The sequence below is a fragment of the Meriones unguiculatus genome, chromosome 20 (genome assembly GCF_030254825.1).
Source record: "Meriones unguiculatus strain TT.TT164.6M chromosome 20, Bangor_MerUng_6.1, whole genome shotgun sequence".
Taxonomy (NCBI): domain Eukaryota; kingdom Metazoa; phylum Chordata; class Mammalia; order Rodentia; family Muridae; genus Meriones; species Meriones unguiculatus.
In genome coordinates, this window is record NC_083367.1 from 46,408,699 (window position 1) to 46,426,717 (window position 18,019).

The window sequence follows — 18,019 nt, forward strand, 5'->3', positions numbered from 1 at the left end:
TATCAGCAGAGGCACGTGGCTGCTGGGATTTATGGGATCAAAGAAAATGAAGGGGAGGAGCCACAGAAGAAACGGACAGGTCCAGCTCCAGGCAGTCAGAAATCCTTCTGTTCGGACAGTAACCAGCACTCGGTCTCCTGCAGAAACTATTCAGAGGAGTTCCAAGTCACCATAATCTTTTGCATTTTGCTGCTGTGTAGGGACCTTTACGCCAGCAGGTCAGAGAACACAATTTTCATGCCCTGGTTTGCTTCGCGCCGTAAGGGCCCTTACCTAAAAATGATGACAAGAGGACTAGGAGCGTGTCAGTGGCTTCTTCTCCAAAACACAAGGATGCGTTTGTGACGTTCTCACTCAAGTTCCACAGGGCCTTGCACACCAGGCAGGCCAGCTGCCAATCACCGGGACCGAAATCCCTCAAGCAGTTCACTAACCTGAGTAAGAAAAGTCAAACAGTAGGTCAGAAGTTGTCTGCAAGGTCTTGAACATGATGGCTAGCCTTCTGAATTCCACACAACCATCACTTAATTTCAGGTCTGCAAGTTTAACTGACTACAGAGCTTCACTTATGGACCTCTGAGTTGTGCTAAGTGTCCAGTGGATTCTAGGCCTCCCCCCACTTTTAGCTCCACCCCTCTAGTGGAATGAAGGAGGGGCCCAACCTCCCCGGAGAAATGTGCCCCTGACACCCTCACAGTCTCACAGTCGGGAGTTCGTGCCTTGAAACTTACTTTGTAACGCCCCCGCCTTCTTTCAGGATGGCGTGGTTGTCCTTATCCACGGTGAGGTTCAGGAGGACCCCACAGGCGGAAAAGCAAATGTCCTGGTGCTTGGCTTCCAGCAAGGCCATCATAAACTTGTGGACTGGGAGGGCAGAGAGCAAATTCGGACCAGTGAGAGCCCGCAACACCAGAGACGGTCTCAGCTGCAGCTTCTCTTACAAATGGGGTGAGGTTTGGGGGTGAGGGATGGAGAGTGTGAAGAGGCGGCTTGTGACACTGGATTGTGCCTAGTGTGATCGACCCATTCCTCCTCCGTTTTTCCAGCTCCCACTGTGGACCCACTAATGCCCCCCGCTCTCAGAGCCCGTTCCTGTTTCCCTCCGCCTCTGGCCCTGTTACCGCCATCACTCACCCAGCAGCAGCCCCTCTCCGGGAGAAGAGCCTCTGCTGGTTGGAAGGAGGGGACATGGCTGACATTTCTCCCTTCTGGCTGTTCTCAGAGGCCTTTTAGAACCTCCAGTTGTAGCTCTAATGTACAGCCTGGGGCAGCAGAGTCCAGTCCTGGTGAGATCTTTCCTGAGCCTCCAGAACACGGGAGATACTCTAGGAACTGCTAGGACCTGGCCTGCGCAGCGCAGGGATGCTAGTGCAGGGACAGCGTGGGTTGGGGGCCAGTCATTTCCCCTTACTCCTAGGGGACGGACATACTGTGAGTCCCATTTTCTCATCCCCCCCATGCAGGGGCCCAGTGAAGGGAGCAGGGAGTGGATGGGGTGCGAACACCACCAGATCCATTTACCAACCACCTGAGCAGTGGTTACCCTGTCGTCCGTGACAACCTGTTGACTGGGTTGGATGGTGAGCTCCACAAAGCCTGCGTCCCGTGCACACACGTTCTGAAGGCCCCAAAGGATGCACCGCCAAATGCTGGGTCTCTCAGGGCCTGGGGATAAGGGGCTCTGCACCTTGCTGCTGCTGTGGCTGCATTTGTTTACATTTGCTGTCATCAACACAGTTAGGCATCTCTGTTGTTTGCTGGGCTGTTGTGTTTCATTTGAGAGAGGGTCTCAAGTTCTCGAGTGTGGTATCAACTCAATACAAGCCATAGTCTCCTGAGGTGTGTGGGGGTGGGGGTTGGGGGGGGTAAGCATCACCTGAGAAACACTTCCGTAAGATCTAGCTGCAGGGAAGCCTGGAGGCCATTTTTTCTTAATTAGTGACATGGGAGAACCCAGCCTGTTGTGGTCCCAGGCCCTGCTGCTATAAGACAGCAGGCTGAGCCAGCAACGAGGAGCAAGCCAGTAAGCAGCACCCCTCCATGGCCTCTGCATCAGCCCCTGCATTGGTCTCACTCAATAACCTGCGATTCAGGATGTATAAACCAAATCAAGTCTTTTGTCCCCAAGTTGCTTTTGATCACAGTGTTTCATCATGGCACCAGCCACCCTAACTAAGACATCCAGGCTGGCTTTGAACTTGCTATGCAGCTGGAGGTGACTTTGAAGTTTTGATCCTCCTGCCTCCACTTTCCAAGCACTGAGGTTGAAGGTTTGCACCAACAGGCCAGGTCTATGCAGCCTGAGAATGGGACCCAGGGCCTTGTGCATGCTACACAAGCACTCACTAACTGGGAGATCCCCAGCCCCTCGACAGCTCTTAAAAATTGTCATTCTTACATGAAATACGTGAGACGATGTTTGGTTCGAATAAACATTTGGGTCTACTTAAGAACCCGAGCACTGCATCCAAAACACGCTATATTCCAGCAACATATATGATTCTCATTCATCAACTCCAGCAAGTGAAAAAAAACAAAACAAAACAATAAAGCAAATCCAGTTTGTATCTTTTGACATCTCTTCCCCTCTAAATGGTAAATCCTTCCTTAAATGTAGTCAACAATTTCCAAACACCTTTTATATTCTCTATCATGCCTACCTAAATGCAAAAACATAAACAATACTTCAGGTAGTTTTTGTGAGCATTTAGGGGAGGGGAGGTTTGGTTTCATGGATTGTTTTGCTTGCTTGTTTACTGAGGCCTGGCTGGCCTGGAACTCACTGTATAGACCAGGATAGCCTTGAACCCACAAAGATCCACCTGCCTCTGCTTCCTGTATGCTGGGGGCAGGGTGCGGAAGAGGCATATTTTAAAATTTATGCTGGTGACATCATTTTCTATTTCTTACTCTAACTGGCTTTTCTGCTCCCACATCAGTTGTTTCTGGTTGATCCACGCTGACCAATGTCTAATGCATGCTTGTTTGTGACTGTCTATAATTTATCTTAATTGCTGTGGAACTTTTTGTTTTATGAGCATATATATTTACAAAACGGAATGCCCTGTACCCGCTGCAGCTGTCCTTTTGGTTGCTGGACAGTCAGTAGTTACAATCAAAGTGTAGCATATTCTAGCATGAAAACAATCCCCAGCGGTAGAGATCATGAGTGCAGATTCCATTAAACACACACACACACACACACACACACGCACGCACGCACACACACACGAATACATTATCACTCAAGAGGCTAGCGTCTGGGAGATGGAACTCAGCCTTGGTCTAGCCCATCATCCTGAGCTGCCCCCCAAAAGGGGACAAATGTAAAGTATGGTTCATCCTGAAACAGAAACAAGCATCACACTCTAAGCACCTAAGCTTCCAACTGGCTGACGACTGGCAAGACTCATGGGCTTAGGGTCTTGATTGTCACCAACCCACCATTTTTCTGCACGAGGAAGTTGCAGACATCTCGGTCCTGGGAGAGATTTCCGAAGACACGCACGGCCTCCAGGATTCCGTCCATGTTGTTGCTCACGAGGAGCTTCAAGAGCACTGGATTCGGCAAACAGAGAGAGGGTGAGTAAACCCAGAAGACCTTCCGGGACCATGTACACTCTCTACCATTACTGTGTGAGTGTATAGACATAAGCAATCCCAGAGGCAGTGTTGTGTGTGTGGTTTTTGTGTGTGGGTCTGTTGCTGTTTGTTTGGCACAGGCCTGGCTGGCCTGGAACTCGCAATGTAGACCAGGCTGGCCCTAAATGCACAGAGCTCTACCTGTGCTTCTGCCACTGGAGTTCGGGGAGTTTTGCACATTTTAAAACTTACACTGCTGACTTTGTTCTCTACTTCTTCCTATGACTGTCTGTAAGAGTAAATGAAAACCAATCTACCACAATTAGGAATATTGCTTCCTCAAGATCCAGCTACACCACTACTAGGCATACATCCAAAAGATGCTCAAGTACACAACAAGGACATTTGCTCAACCATATTTGTAGCAGCTTTATTCGTAATAGCCAGAACCTGGAAACAATCCAGATGTCCCTCAGCTGAGGAATGGATACAGAAATTGTGGTACATCTACACAATGGAATACTACTCAGCAATTAAAAACAAGGAAATCATGAAATTTGCAGGCAAATGGTGGGACCTAGAAAAGATCATCCTAAGTGAATGTATCCCAAAAGCAGAAAGACACACATGGTTTATACTCACTTATATAGACCTATAAGATAGGATAAACATACTGAAATCTATACACCTAAAGAAGATAAACAAGAAGGAGGACCCGGGGTAAGATGATCAATCCTCACTTAGAAAGACAAATGGGATGGACATTGGATGTAGGAAAAAACAAGTAACAGGACAGGAGTCTACCGCAGAGGGCCTCTGAAAGACTCTACCTAGCAGTGTATCAAAGCAGATATTAAGACTCATAACCAAATCTTTGGCAGAGTGCAGGGAAGAAAGAAGGGGGAGTTAATATGACCCGGAGAGGACAGGAGCTCCACAGGGACCAAATATATCTGGGCACAGGGGTCTTTTATGAGACTGTTTCTCCAACCAAGGACCATGTATGGATATACCCTAGAACCTCTGCTCAGATGTAGCCCATGGTAGCTCAGTATCCAAGTGGGTACCCTAGTAAGGGGAACAGGGACTATTTCTGACATGAACTCAGTGGCGGACTCTTTGACCTCCCCCCACCGGAGGGAGGAGCAGCCTTGCTAGGCCACAGAGGAGGACTTTGCATCCAGTCCTGAAGATACCTGATAAACCAGGGTCAGATGAAAAGGGAGGAGGTCCTCACCAATCAGTGGACTTGGAAAGGGGCAGGGAGGAGACGAGGAAGGAAAGGTGGGATTGGGAGGGAATGAGGGAAGGGGATACAGCTGGGATACAAAGTTAATAAGCTGTAACTAATATTAAAAAAATAAAAATGAATAAAAAAAAAAAAGAAAACCAATCTACCAAATACTGAGAACGTTACATTTTTTCCCCCAGTGGCACAAACATACAAACTGTGGGGCTGTTTCAAAGAGAACTAAGAAACAAGTTGTTACCATGTTCGAGGTTCTGAGGTGCGTGGGGCAACTGTCACAGCAACTCCTCCAGGTGTGTGTTTGTAAGTGTCTGTGTTTGTGAATGAGTGCCTGAATGCTTATGAATGAGCATCCGTGAGGCCACGCCCAACCCCGAGCCTTACGTTCAGCAACATACAGCTTTTTGTGCTGTAGGACAGAGTTCTTCACTTGGTAGAAGGACAGGTTGTTGATGGCTGCTGTGGTATTGATCACCAGCTCCTCGGAGTCGTCCAGGGACTTGGATTCTGAAACCAAGTGACCAGGGTGTCAGACACGCTTGGCCCTGCAGATCCACTCATGCCACATTTGCAGCAACGGGTGTTGGGGCTGGGGGACAGGCTGGGTGCGGGGCCCACAGGGGTATTACTTAAGAAAGCTTTACTACCCGTGGCGTGGCCTGACTGGGGGCAGGGAGATGCAGCAATGCAAGGCATGCTAACTCAAGGCCCACAGACAGGTCTAGGTGGCGGGAGAGGGGCTACCTCTGCAGTGAGGGGGACAATACCACAGTGACCCGAACTGTCCCTGACCCCACCCACCCGCATGCCCCGGTTTCTGGAACCCAGTGTGGGTAGCTCACCCTAGTCCTCACACCCCGCTTCCCAACAGAGTGGTCTTCAGGTCATTATCCATCCCTCATCATTATCTTCCAAACACAGCTGGAGGCTTCCCACTTCCTCTGCCTTCAGCCCTGCCCCACCTATGGCTATTCAGAATGTCACCTCCCAGGTGCCAGGATTACAAGCACACTCGCCCTGCTCAGTTTTTTGGACCCAGGACTTGGACTTTAAGTGTTTCCTGGGGCTCCAAGTAAATTCACTCATGGCTGGAGGTGCAGCTCAGTTGGCAGAGGGCTTGCCTGGCATGCACAGGGCCCCGGTTAGATTTCCAGCACTGCATCAGCTGGCCAAGGTGGTGCGCGCTTACACACCTGAGGTAGAGGTAGGGAGACCAGGAGTTCAAGGTCACCTTTAGCTTAACGGTGAGTTTAAGGCCAGCCTAAGCTACATGAAAAGAATATAAAAAGAAAAAGAAAACAAGAAACGAACACTCTGCCTACTGAGTATAAGGATAAATCATGGAGTTTTCTCTTCATACATAAAGAGACCCTGAGTAATTTTTGTCCCTATCTCTCACTCCACCTCCCAACTCATCTCTGGGGGACACCGAAGACATGACACCCCTTAGACATGGCAGGGACCAGCGTAACTGAAGACTAGATGCCATTGTGAAGGAGAGGAAGGCCCTAGTGACTCTAGGTTTGGGGCTTTCAGGACTGAGACGTGATTGTTGTATGGTCTGGATGAGGTTCTTCTGAAGGCCCACGTGTTAGACATTGTGTTCCCAGCCTGTGGTGGCTAAGCAGTAAGAGGCAGAGAGTCTCATGGAGAAGGTTATGTCACTGGGAAGTTCACAGAAAGGGCATCAAGATTTTTGGATGACTTCTTCTCTTTTTTATCTTTTTGGTTTTTTTTGGGTTTTTTACCCCAAAAATAGAAAAAGAGAGACAGAAAGACTCTCTCCCTATACCAACATAGCCCCCATCAAAGAAGGCCATGCAAGCAAAGTGTCCAGTGAACGGGGAGGCACCAGCTACTGCCAGGGGAGCTCCCTCCAGGGCGGAATCAGCTGCCACACTGATGATGGCCCTCAGCCTCCAGACACGTGCAAAATAAACTTCTGTGTGGAAGCCTGGAGAGGTGTCTGAGCAGCTCAGAGCACTTCCTGCTCTTCCAAAGGACCAGAGGTCCATTCCCAGCACCCATGTCTGGCAGCTCACAACCACGTGTAACTCCAGATCTAAGGGCTCTGACGGCCCCCGCTGGCCTCCATAAGTCCTGCACGCCTGGCATATGCTCACAGACACATGCGTACTCGGATCAAAATCAATTTCTGTTGTGGCACAGTAAACCAGAAAGGTGGGACATAAAGGGTGGGACATAATTATGGGTAACACAAGAACTGGAAAAGGAGATGAACCCTCTTCACACGGACTGATTCTGGTGAAAAGAATTAGAATTTCAAACATTTGGCTGTTCTTTGCTCTTTTGATTGGTAAAACTGTTTTAAGTTGTGATGTGATTCCCCAACCTCCAACCGTAAGATTTAACCTTTTAATAGTTTACTTATGTATTTTGTGCCACAGCCCACAACACATGTGTGGACGTCACAGGACATCATGCAGCTCTGTGGCTCCTGCAGCGGAACCCTGGTTGTCAGGGTTGGCCATAAGCCCCTGGTGAGCCCTCTCAGCAGCCCAAAATTTACCCCTTTAAAGGGCATGATTTAAAGTGATTGTGTCCTTTGGTAAAGATTTATGTCACCATTGGTCTTCTGGTTTTGAAACCTGGGATGAGTTAATGCACTACTCGGCCAAACGGTTTTATGGTGGTGGGTTTGGCTTGGTTCTCAGAGAGGTCTCATGTAGCCCGGGCTGGCCTTCAACCTCCCTGCCTCTGTTCCCCAAGTGCTAGGATTACAGACATGGCCACCACGTGTGGTGTAAGTTCAGCTGAAGACTGAACCCCAGGCTGTGTGTGACAGGCAAGCACTCTACCAACTGACCCAAACCCCCAAGAGTGTTTTTCCTCCCCACAGCCCTCTGACAGATCTCTCCTGGGGCTGCAGCTCTCACCCAGAATGGTCAGCAACAGGCCCACCACCTGAGGGTTGGCAGCCAGAACTGGGCCGATGCGCGGGTGAATGGCTATGTTGGCTAGGACTCGGATCAGCTTAACCAGCACATCCTCGGCCTCTGTCTGTGGCCTGGCTCCTGAGGGCCCAGGCCCTGAGGAGTGCTCCTCAAGTTGGTAGAAGTTCTGAAACAATGTAAGCAGAGTTTCCATGCTCCCACTCTCTCTGGAGAAAAGTTCCCGGGCCTGGTTACTTTTTGCTGTCAAGTTGCCAAGGATAAAAACAATTCGAATTACTAAATCCTGCAATAAACAAAAGACAGAGTGTTACAAGCACAAAGGAGCTGGGACCTTGGTTGGAAAGAATACAGTGTGGTTTAATTTATTCACAACTTAACTAAGAGCAAAACGGGTCACATCTGGCTTACACAAAGTCCTGCAGTGTTTGAGTCCCAAGATGGGTGCAAAGTGACAGATTAGTAAACACTTGTGGCCCTGAAGGAATAAAAAGTGACTGATGGAAACCTCAGGGTCTGAGAACCTTCATCTCAAAATCTGGGTGGTCTTTAAAAAATTCACTGGGAACAATTAGTTGAGTGAGCTAAATAGGTCATGTGAATTGAAGTTTTGAAGCTAATAGAGTTCTTGAGCATCCAAATCCTTTAACACACACACACAGACACACACACACACACACACACACACACACACACTACTCTTACCCCTCAACGCTCCCAACTCCCCACTGAAGAAGGGTACTCAAAAATCAAGCACTTCCTTAGAGTGGAATGGGTTATAGCAGGGCTTCTTGGTTTCAGCACTGTCATACTTGCAGCAAAGTAAGTCTGTCTGTCTGTCTGTCTGTCTGTCTGAGACAGTGTCTGCTCATGCAGTCCACGCCCATAACCACTGTGCTACTGAGGGACCCCATAGTAAAACAGTGACTGTACTTCTGGGCCTTCGTGGTGGCTACAAGATTGACGCTTTTAAAACTTGTTTCCTAGCTTACACATACGTGAATGTGCTTTTCTGTATCTGTGCCATATAATAAATGTGTTTTTATTCACTGGCCTTTCTTAAGATATGGTGTCATGCATCCCAGGCTGGCCTTGAATTTTCTATGTAGCCAAAGGTGACCTTGAACTCTACCTCTTGAGTGCAGATGTGTGATACCAAACCCAGTTTATACTGGGTACTGGGAACTGGACCCAGAGCTTTGTGCATACATACTAGGGAAGTACATACCAAGTGCAATAGCCCTCTCAAAGCTCTAAAAGTGTTCTTAAAAAAAAAAAAAGTAAGATCTGGACATGAGATGCTGAGACGGGGGACTGCCTTAAGTTCAAGGCCAGAATGGGCTACAAAGCAAATTCCAGGTAGCCTGAGCTAGAGTAAAAAAGAAGAAAGCAGAAGCATGAAGGGGGAAAAATAGGCGAAAATAAAAAAAATAAAAACTAAACTGAGAAACTTAAATTCAGGACACAGAGGTGAGTATGGCCTCACTGGGGCCAGCACTGAGGAAGAGGGTTGTGGGTTCAAGGTCATCCCGCTCCACTATACAGTAAGTCTGAGACCATGTGAGCTCCATGACACCCTGTGTCAAATAAACAGTTTGCTAAGGGTCCAGGGGATGGTGAGTAGGTGAGGTCACATGGAAGGAAATGATAAAGGAACCCTTGCTAAGGGCCATCGCTGGGCTGGGTACGGTATTAGTGTGCCATGCATTGAGCCCTTTTACACTGGGTATTGAAGAAGCTGTGTGGGTCCCACGGCTAGCCAAAGTGGAACAGGACTTGACCCCAGCGCTTCCTGGACCCTGGGTCTTCCCACAGTGGCCATTGGTTTTTCTCCTCTGCCCTGCCCGCTTGCAGACCGTTAAGGATTTATGGCACTAACGGGGGTGGGGGTGGGGAGAGGTTCCATCATTCTGGCTTTGCTGATAGATTAGCAGTTACACCAGCCTTAAGGAAGGGGGCGGGACCAAAGCACATTTTTAGTGAGGTACAAGGTGGGATCCTGAGGTCTAGTGCAGGAGGTTGGACTCGGCAAAGAGGCAAAGGCAGAGCAAGGGCAAAGGACACCTTTTGATTCGCTGGAGACAAATCTGCCAAGGCCAACTTGTTCCTGCCCGTTCTTGAAGAAATGCCCCTGACACTGGCAGGGGCAGCAGCATGGCCGCTAGTGTTGCCGTCATGAAGGAGGGGCAAAGCCCAACACTGTGGCAAGGACTGGAGCCTGTCTGGAGGGGGGGGATCATTTTTTTCAGAGACAGTTCAACTCAGCACCCAGCACCCATCCAATTAGGAGAGCCTTCTTCTGCTCCACCTCTAGAAACAAAATGTTCATTTCCCAGCTAACGCTTAGATGGGCAGGAGTTGGGGTGTGCACACAGAGGCCAGGATGGCAGTGTTCTGAACAGCTTACAACCTAGCTGACAAGCCCGGGCTAATCTAGGAGGTGGAAACACCTTTGCAAAGAGCAAGACAGCAAAGGAGATGGAGTCTGGCTAGGGAGCCGCGGAAGACACAGGGCCTCTGGACCCCTGGCAACTGTGTCATGATGCTGAGTGAGACAGACACAGGCATGGGATAATTAGAGGGCACCAGCATCTTAGCTAACTGCACTCAACTGCAGGGCAGACCCAACAGACTCAGAGGATGCAGAAAAAGGAGGCTTTAAGCCAGGAGTAGGGTTGCTTACCTAGAATTCACCCCAGCACCCTCAAGGACTGTGAGTTCAAAACCATAGCCAGCCTTTGAGACATAGTAAGACAAGAGAGAAAAGAGAAAGGAAGGAAGGGAGGGAGGGAGGGAGGGAGGGAGGGAGGGAGGGAGGGAGGGAGGGAAGGAGAGAGGGAGACAAGTAAGAAAGAAGTAGAGAAGGGGGAGAAAGGAAGGAGGGAGAAAGAGAGAAGAAAAAGGGGGAGGGAGAGAGCACAGAGAAAAAGGAAGGAGAGAGGGAGGTAAAGAGAAAAAAGAAAGAAAATGGGGGGGGGAGTCAGACAGAGGGATAGAGGCAGGAGAGATGGCTTTTGTGGGAATGGGTAGAGACACTTGCTGCCAAGCTTCAAGACTTGAGTTCAAGCCCTAGAACCCACATAGTACATGGAGAGAAGCTACCCCCCCAAGTTAGCTCCACATGTGTGCCATGGCATGCTTATGCCTGCACACACACACACACACACACACACACAATTAATAAAACATTTCGAGGGGGAAAAAGTAAGGAAAGAAGGAATGGGGAGGAGGGTTCCAGGAAGCAGCAGGATTATCACAAACGAACTTGAGATCAACCTTGGAATGCCATGGAACACGGCTGTGCGCATCTGCTGTATGGACAGGGCTGGGGTGGTCTGTAAAAGGTCTCTGTGGGACAGTCTCATGGTGCCGGGTCTCCAGGTGTCTCATGGAGTCAAATGCTTGGCCATTGGTACTCTCCAAAGAAGCTGAGGCCTGTTGGCCTTAAACCTACATGGGATTTCCCTGAGACACTTGGATCCCACTGCACAGCAACTTTGAGCCATCCCCGATGTGGAAGGCAGCGGGCCCTCAAAGTGCGGGACTGAGCAGACAGATCTCCAACACCCAGGCCAGGTGCAACAGAAAAACAGGGCAGGGGAGGGGATTTCCAAACCTCATTTCCTTGATAGAACTGTCTGCTTCCTATTTTCCAAGCCAGTGGCTGTTAGCAGAATTTCTGCAAACTTTGATATGCCTCTGACTGACACTGTATAAGCTCTACTTCCACAACCATTAATACTGACTGTAACAGTGACATAAACAGCCATCACAGGGGCCTTCAGATGTGCTGGCAGGGTTCCAAGGCATTCTAAGCAGGCCGCTCTCTGCTCTGATAAATGCCACGAGCAGAAGCAACTCAGGAAAGAAAGGATTTATTGGGCCAACACTCCACACCCTGGTCTATCAGGGAGGGCAGTCAGGGCAGGAATCTGGAGGCAGGAACTGAAGCAGAGGCCATGGAGGGGTGCTGCTTCCTGGCTAGCTCCCGGGCTCACTCACATTCAGACTCTTTTCCTATACCTCCCAGGACCACCATCCCAAGAGCGGCACCACCCACCGTAGGCTGGATTTTCCCACATCAAGTGTCAGTTAAGAAAATGCCCCCCAGGCTTGCCTGCAGCCCAATTTAATGGAGGCGTTTTCTCAGGGGGGGTTCTCTCTTGCCAGACGACCCTAGCTTGTGCCAAGTTGACAAAACACCAACCAAATTAACCTGCACAACGTTCAGTAGACAAACTCGAACCAAGTCACTAAAACTGGTAACGTCCATCTTTGTCATCCGAACGAAGCTGTTGGTAGCGTCTCATACCAGACGGTAAGCTCCTCCCCCATTTCACAACAGCCATGTCAGTGTTCCCTGTTGGTCTTCTTGCATTCCCCACAAGGGAACATTAAAAGAGACAGCAAAGACGTTGTAAGTCATGTAAAATGTTGTCTGAGGAATTTAAACAAACAGCTTATTCATCTTGCTAAATCACTGTTAGGACCAGTCCATTTACTCCCCAAATGTCAACCACTGCATTGTGAAGAATGCTCTCTCAGTGGTGGTTTTCTGGTTTTTGTTTGTTTGTTTGTTTGTTTTCTAGACAGGGTTTCTCTGTGTAGCCCTGGCTGTCCTGGACTCCTCTGTAGACCAGGCTGGCCTGGAACTCACAAAGATCCGCCTACCTCTGCCTCCTGAGTGCTGGGATTACAAGGGTACATTACCTTCTTTCTTCCTTCCCCACTTTTTGGGTTCCTCTATCAGAGCTCAGCTGCTGGAAAACTGTGAATTCATCTGCACAGATCAAGTGCTGCTTTTTCTAAAATCCCCCGCCCCGTCCTTCCCACATCTAAATGTGTGTGGGTCACAGCGCGGCGTGGATGACTCGGTTTGAAGTGGCTGTGGGGCGGGAAGAGTTAATGCTGTCCCAGTGCCGCTCTCCCTGCCTTCAGATGGAAAAGGAAGGGGGTGGTTCCTGGCAGTCTCGGTGCCAACTGAAGGATGGCATGCGAGATCAACAAATGGAGATGACAGATTGTGCCGTTCACAGCCTCCAGCTCCCACCAACTGCTCCCCTCACTGTTTCTGTCCTTTGACTGTGGCGTCTTTGCTTCCCACCTTTCTCAAATATGTTTCCCAAGGAGCCGGGAGCATAGAATAGGCCCAAACAGAAGCAGTCTTGTGGAAGGCTGTTCCTACGCCTGGGTTTGCGCGGCTCACCTGAAGCTGAGCAAGGGTCTCTGAGAGGCCATGGCCTCATTGTAGGTGGCCTGGGCTCTCATTTCCACCCTGAGGGGTATCCCCACTCCTAACCCAGCCCTACACAGACGTTAGGTACTGCTACCCAGTCCAACCCACCTAAAATACACAAAGCAGTTCTTAGCTTAAAAAGAAAAATCCCACACACACCTATAGGAAGTATGCCAAGAAAGTCAAGCATAGTGCTGCATGCCTTTAATCCCAGCACTCAGGAGGCAGAGGCTGGTGGATCTCTGGAGATTCGAGGCCAGCCTGGTCTACATCATGAGTTCCAGGACACCCTAGTGACACCCTATCTCCAAAGAACAAAGACAACAAACTACGCCACGAATGACAAATCACTAGTTCATAGACCCATGATTTCACGACAGAAGGTGGTTCTGTTGAGAACCACTGCTCTCCATCCCGCAGCCTTTCTCCATCTCTGAGAACAGCACTCTACTCTCCCAGTATTTGTATCACACCAACACATCGGTGCACACTCGCAGCACAGTCACATGGCTTTGAAATGACAAAATGAAGAGGAATCCGGAGGGGACTTTAATACCCCTGAGAAGGCAGTCTGGACTAACTGGTTCATTCCGACTTCCTAATTTTGCTGAAAATGGAATCAGCAGCAGCCACAGCCAACCAAGGCATGAACAAGCAGCACGTTACCATAAGAGGCCTGACTTCCTTAAGCACACCAGGCCTATCTTCCTCAGCATGGGATGCCCTAGTGGGCATGCACTTTGCTTAGTCTCTGTGGGCCCCGACAGTTGTAAATAAATGGCTTAGCTGGGGCAGGACACAGAAGAGGACACTGCTTGGTGGAATGGTGTGTGACCAGCGCCAGCTACTGTGGAAGCAACCTTTCACCTGAGAGATACTGGCCTAAAGCTAACGAGAGATTGCCACCCTTGAACGGCTGGCCTCAAACTCCCAGAGATCTGCCTGCTTCTGCCTTCCGAGCTACTGCGATTAAAATGCTTGCACCAGGCATCTTTGAGCCTTCATCAACCTCTCAAGCTGGTTGTGTGTCTTTGCTTGTGAGAGGCGCCCCTGGTGGCCTGTCTGTGGGTTGCAGGAGGGGACTTGGCTCCGCTTCTCCCTTCTGGGAGCAGAACATTCCTCTGCTCCACTGCGTGTTCCCTCCCCCTGAAGTGGCATGCCATGCGCCATCTGCCCTGTGTGACCCACACGGCTTTACCTCGAAATGCTCCCTGCCCACAGGCAGCCGAAGTGAGGACATGACTCTCACACCCTCCCCACGGCGCCCTAAAATAGCTCCTGTGCGGGATGCTGACCATAGGAGAAGACTGATGCCAACCTGTCACGGAAGAAATAAACTATGTTCCACAGACTCCTCATACTTAAGAGACAGCGGCAGCGCCTACCCAGTCTAGGGAAACATTGTAGCAAGACCTTTAAGAATGGTTAGACTTAAAATGTGTGTGTGGGGGGAAGATAAACAAATTGAACATTTTTTTCCCACAGACTCCTCATACTTAAGAGACAGTGCCTACCCAGCCTAGGGAAATATTGTAGCAAGACCTTTAAGAATGGGTTAAACTTAAAGTGTGTGTGTGTGTGGGGGGGGGGGGTGGTTTATAAACGAATTCAACATTTGACACTCCCCATACCCTTAACCAGAAAATTAAAATTAATCAAAAAGCCTCGTTTTAAACTCTGGCTAACATTGCCTGCATCCTAGAGTTGAGTCGGGGTCTCCGGTTCACTTTATTCATCTGATTTTCCTCCTTTAGGCAAAACCTAAGCCTTCTGTGAGCTTACAGGTGGCTCCAGACGAAATTTCATGTTACCAAAGACAAGCTGCAGACTGCTGGAAAATGCTGGCTAACCAACCCGCCCTGGGGGTGGGCTGCCGGTTGGCCTGAGCGTTTAAATGTAAATAACAGACCAATCTGAGAGCCCACAAGACTCAAAACCAAGGATCTAAGCAGATCATTTTTAAGGCAAAGATGACCATCCGCCCACCCTATCGGCCATTATTTACTGATGATAATATCAGCAACTCCATGCCTCTGAATGTGGCTGCCACTCAAAAATACCAGGGCAGCAGTAGAATTGTGCTTTGCTGGGTTTCTTTTTAAGTTGCAGATCCGAAGGCGTTTGGGTTCTGTGCTGACTGGGGCAAGAGCCGGTTCTGCAAGGACAAAGCTGCAGGAACAGGCTCAGACCCACTGTGGTGCAAAACCCCCGGGGGGCAAGGCTGAGCAAGTGGAGAGCTCAGCCAAAAGCTCTCCCTGCACCCCTGGGAATGTGCCGGCAGAGAGGCAAGGAAGGCAGCCAAAGGGCACGCTCCTGCCAGGGAGGAGGCAGAGAGCCAGTGGAAGCAAGTTTGCCACACAGGGGGAAGGGGTAGAGGGGGGTTCAACGAACCAATCCCTCACAGCTTCTAAGAGGGTGCAGGGGAAGGGAGGCTGGGTTTTCCCTGGGTTGCTAAGAGCCTGGGTAGCACCAGAACTAGGAAACGGGGTGGGGGGCGAGGGGGTGAGGGGTGGGATGCTTCGATTTCAGCCCCCATCTCCAGCCATTCCTGCTCTCTCTTCCCGATGCCCAAACTGTCCCCAATCCGTGCTCATGCTGCGTGCGCGGCTGGAGGGACCGCTTACCCCACAGCTTTAAATGGAACCACGGGGAACAAGAGGCTGACTTTTAAATACAGCACAAGCAAGGACCAGCCTGGAGGTTCCAGAGAGTGTTTGCAAAGCTTTGTCGGTGATCCTGCATTTAGTAGTTCTGTTTAAAAAAGAAAAAGAAGGAGAGAGAGAGAGCTTGAGAGTGAAATTCACCCTATCTAAAAGTGGAAAGAGCTAGAGAGATAGGGGACTAATGGTGAGGGGGTGTTCACGTAGGTAAGGATTGTTCCCTGTGAACTTTGTGTGACCTCTGCAGAAAGGCTGCCCCTTACATAAGTCTTATTTCAGGCATTTTACCAGATCTCTTGCCCAGTAGATATTTACAGAAGAAATGGGGAAAATCCCTTCATGTTCTTCCAAAAAACAAACCCACACGTATTTTGCTGAGCTTCTAAATGTAGCAGCAGTGACATCAGAGGAGCTGCAGGAGCCAGCCCTGCTGTAGCAACTCAGCTTGCTCCTTCTCCCTTATCGGGCCCATCTGTTTGCACATTTGGTTTGTACCAAATGCAATTTACACCATAAAGCAGACAATATGTGCCTATTTCTTAAATGAGGTTTGTCGTTTAATTGGCTCTTGGTAGAGACTCTTACCTAACTGGAAAGAGTGGCTTTGGATCAGGCTGGTGGCAGCTCTGTTTCTGTCTCAGTTTTGTGCCCTTTAAGACCTGAGCTACAGATTGTCTTAGTGTGAGGACAAATTAATTACAAAGACGTAAGTGGAAGATGTGCCCGTTGTCCCTGTGGAAGTCCATTCTGAGAGCTGGGAGGAAAGGCTCCCCCATACTCTACCCCCAGCCCCCTGGCTGTATAACCACAATCACGGCTTGCAGGCAGAGCCCACGTCGCCCAGGGCTGCGTGTAAGATGTGCTGTCAGCAGAAATGACAAACCGCTCTCAAATATGTCTGCTGCAGACTTACAAGGTTCGGATGTGGGTGTATATACTGTGCTCTTTCACAGGGGGGAATCTATCGGAATGCTGGGTTGCTCAGACGACAAAGCAGTGTTCATTTCACTTAGCAAGTCAACAACTGGAGGCCTGTCTAGCGGACTGGTCCATGCCCCCTCCCCTGGGCAGTTGGTTCTGAGGGCCCCAAGGGCCCCATCTCTTCCCTCCTGAGTGGGCTACTCTGATTGGTGCTGCATGCCTGCCAAGGATGGCAGCTGGTCCCAGGACAACTTGTTTTGACAAAAGTCTGGCAGGGAAAGTTGGGAGAAGAGTCTGACAAAACAATATAATATCTTGTTTTCCCTAAGACACTGTCTCTTTGGCTGTCTCAGTGGTAGAGCACTGGTTCAACACCCCCCCACACACACACAGAGAGAGAGAGAGAGAGAGAGAAGGCAAACAGATCAGAAACTGTCAGCTGCCCACGCAAAGGCAAATGAGACAGCCCCCACCATTTACTAGAGAAGCGCACTTGGCTGGTCTCGCCACTTGCTTCCCACCTGACACACTGGCCCTATGTCAGGGTGACTGAAGAGAGCCTCTGCAGACCTTTGCAGGTCTGTCGGAAGTCACCTCACGACAGCCTTGCTGAAGGCTGTGTCTCAGGAAGACCTCAGCCCTTTGTGCTGCGGGTTCTGCAGGCTGCCGCTCGCTCCCAGCTCCAGCAGGAGTTTCTTAGAAATGGGCTCTGGGTCCCACCACCCCAGGCTGCAGTCAGGAGCGCCCAGGGTGGGGCCCAGCAACCTGCGTTTTCAAAACTTCCCAACAGAGTCATGCCAATGATAAAGCAAGTATGGGCCCTGGGCTTACAATGAGAGGCCAACTGATCGCCTCGGCTTTAACCCCTACTGTCTATTTTTACAGTATCGCCCTACAAAAACGTACAGATGCGCATTCCTGTTAAATCATTCTCGCAGCACAGATGCGTAGACATGAAAAGTGAAGGCCTTTACTTTTCAGCACTCAGAAAGGCCTGTTCTAAATGCTGACGTCAGACACAACAGCCGTAAAAGCAATAGGGCAGACACTTGCTTTTGGTACTTCCTCATATAATTTCTCTCTTTTTCCCTTTAACGAAAACAACAGCAGATGGGGAAGAAATATTTCACATCTCCCAACAGCAGACAGCCCCGGTACAGGATTTCCCCCTTGGTGTGCTGTGGAAGTGACTGGCCACAGTTTCCTGGGCAGTGCCCTGTAACCCCACCCCCCTTGTAACCCCCCTACCTCTGATAAGATCACTTAGGGGCTGCGGGGGTGGGGGGAAGAGGACCGTGTGCATAGGTGACATTTATTAGTCTGAAACTTTTTTTGTTTGGGGACGTACTGTATAGCCCAGGCTCCTATCTAACTCATGATCCTCCCGCCTCAGCTTCCCTAATGCTAGGACTAGAGGTGTGTGTTTTAGATTTTCAGACTGTATGATCTTGAAAACTCG

The 18,019-nt window shown here is 49.7% G+C and overlaps 1 protein-coding gene across 1 annotated transcript in view; it reads right to left on the bottom strand.

Annotated features, from left to right (window-relative positions):
* Positions 1-18,019, bottom strand: part of Armc2 (armadillo repeat containing 2) — a 107,217-nt gene that overhangs the window by 8,689 nt on the left and 80,509 nt on the right. Inside the window, exons 13-17 of the mRNA XM_060373246.1 lie at positions 7,729-8,029; positions 5,216-5,338; positions 3,445-3,558; positions 732-864; positions 274-434 (exon numbers count right to left, since the gene is read on the bottom strand). Of these exons, the coding sequence (XP_060229229.1) occupies positions 274-434; positions 732-864; positions 3,445-3,558; positions 5,216-5,338; positions 7,729-8,029 (832 nt within the window). The remainder of the gene's footprint in view (positions 1-273; positions 435-731; positions 865-3,444; positions 3,559-5,215; positions 5,339-7,728; positions 8,030-18,019) is intronic.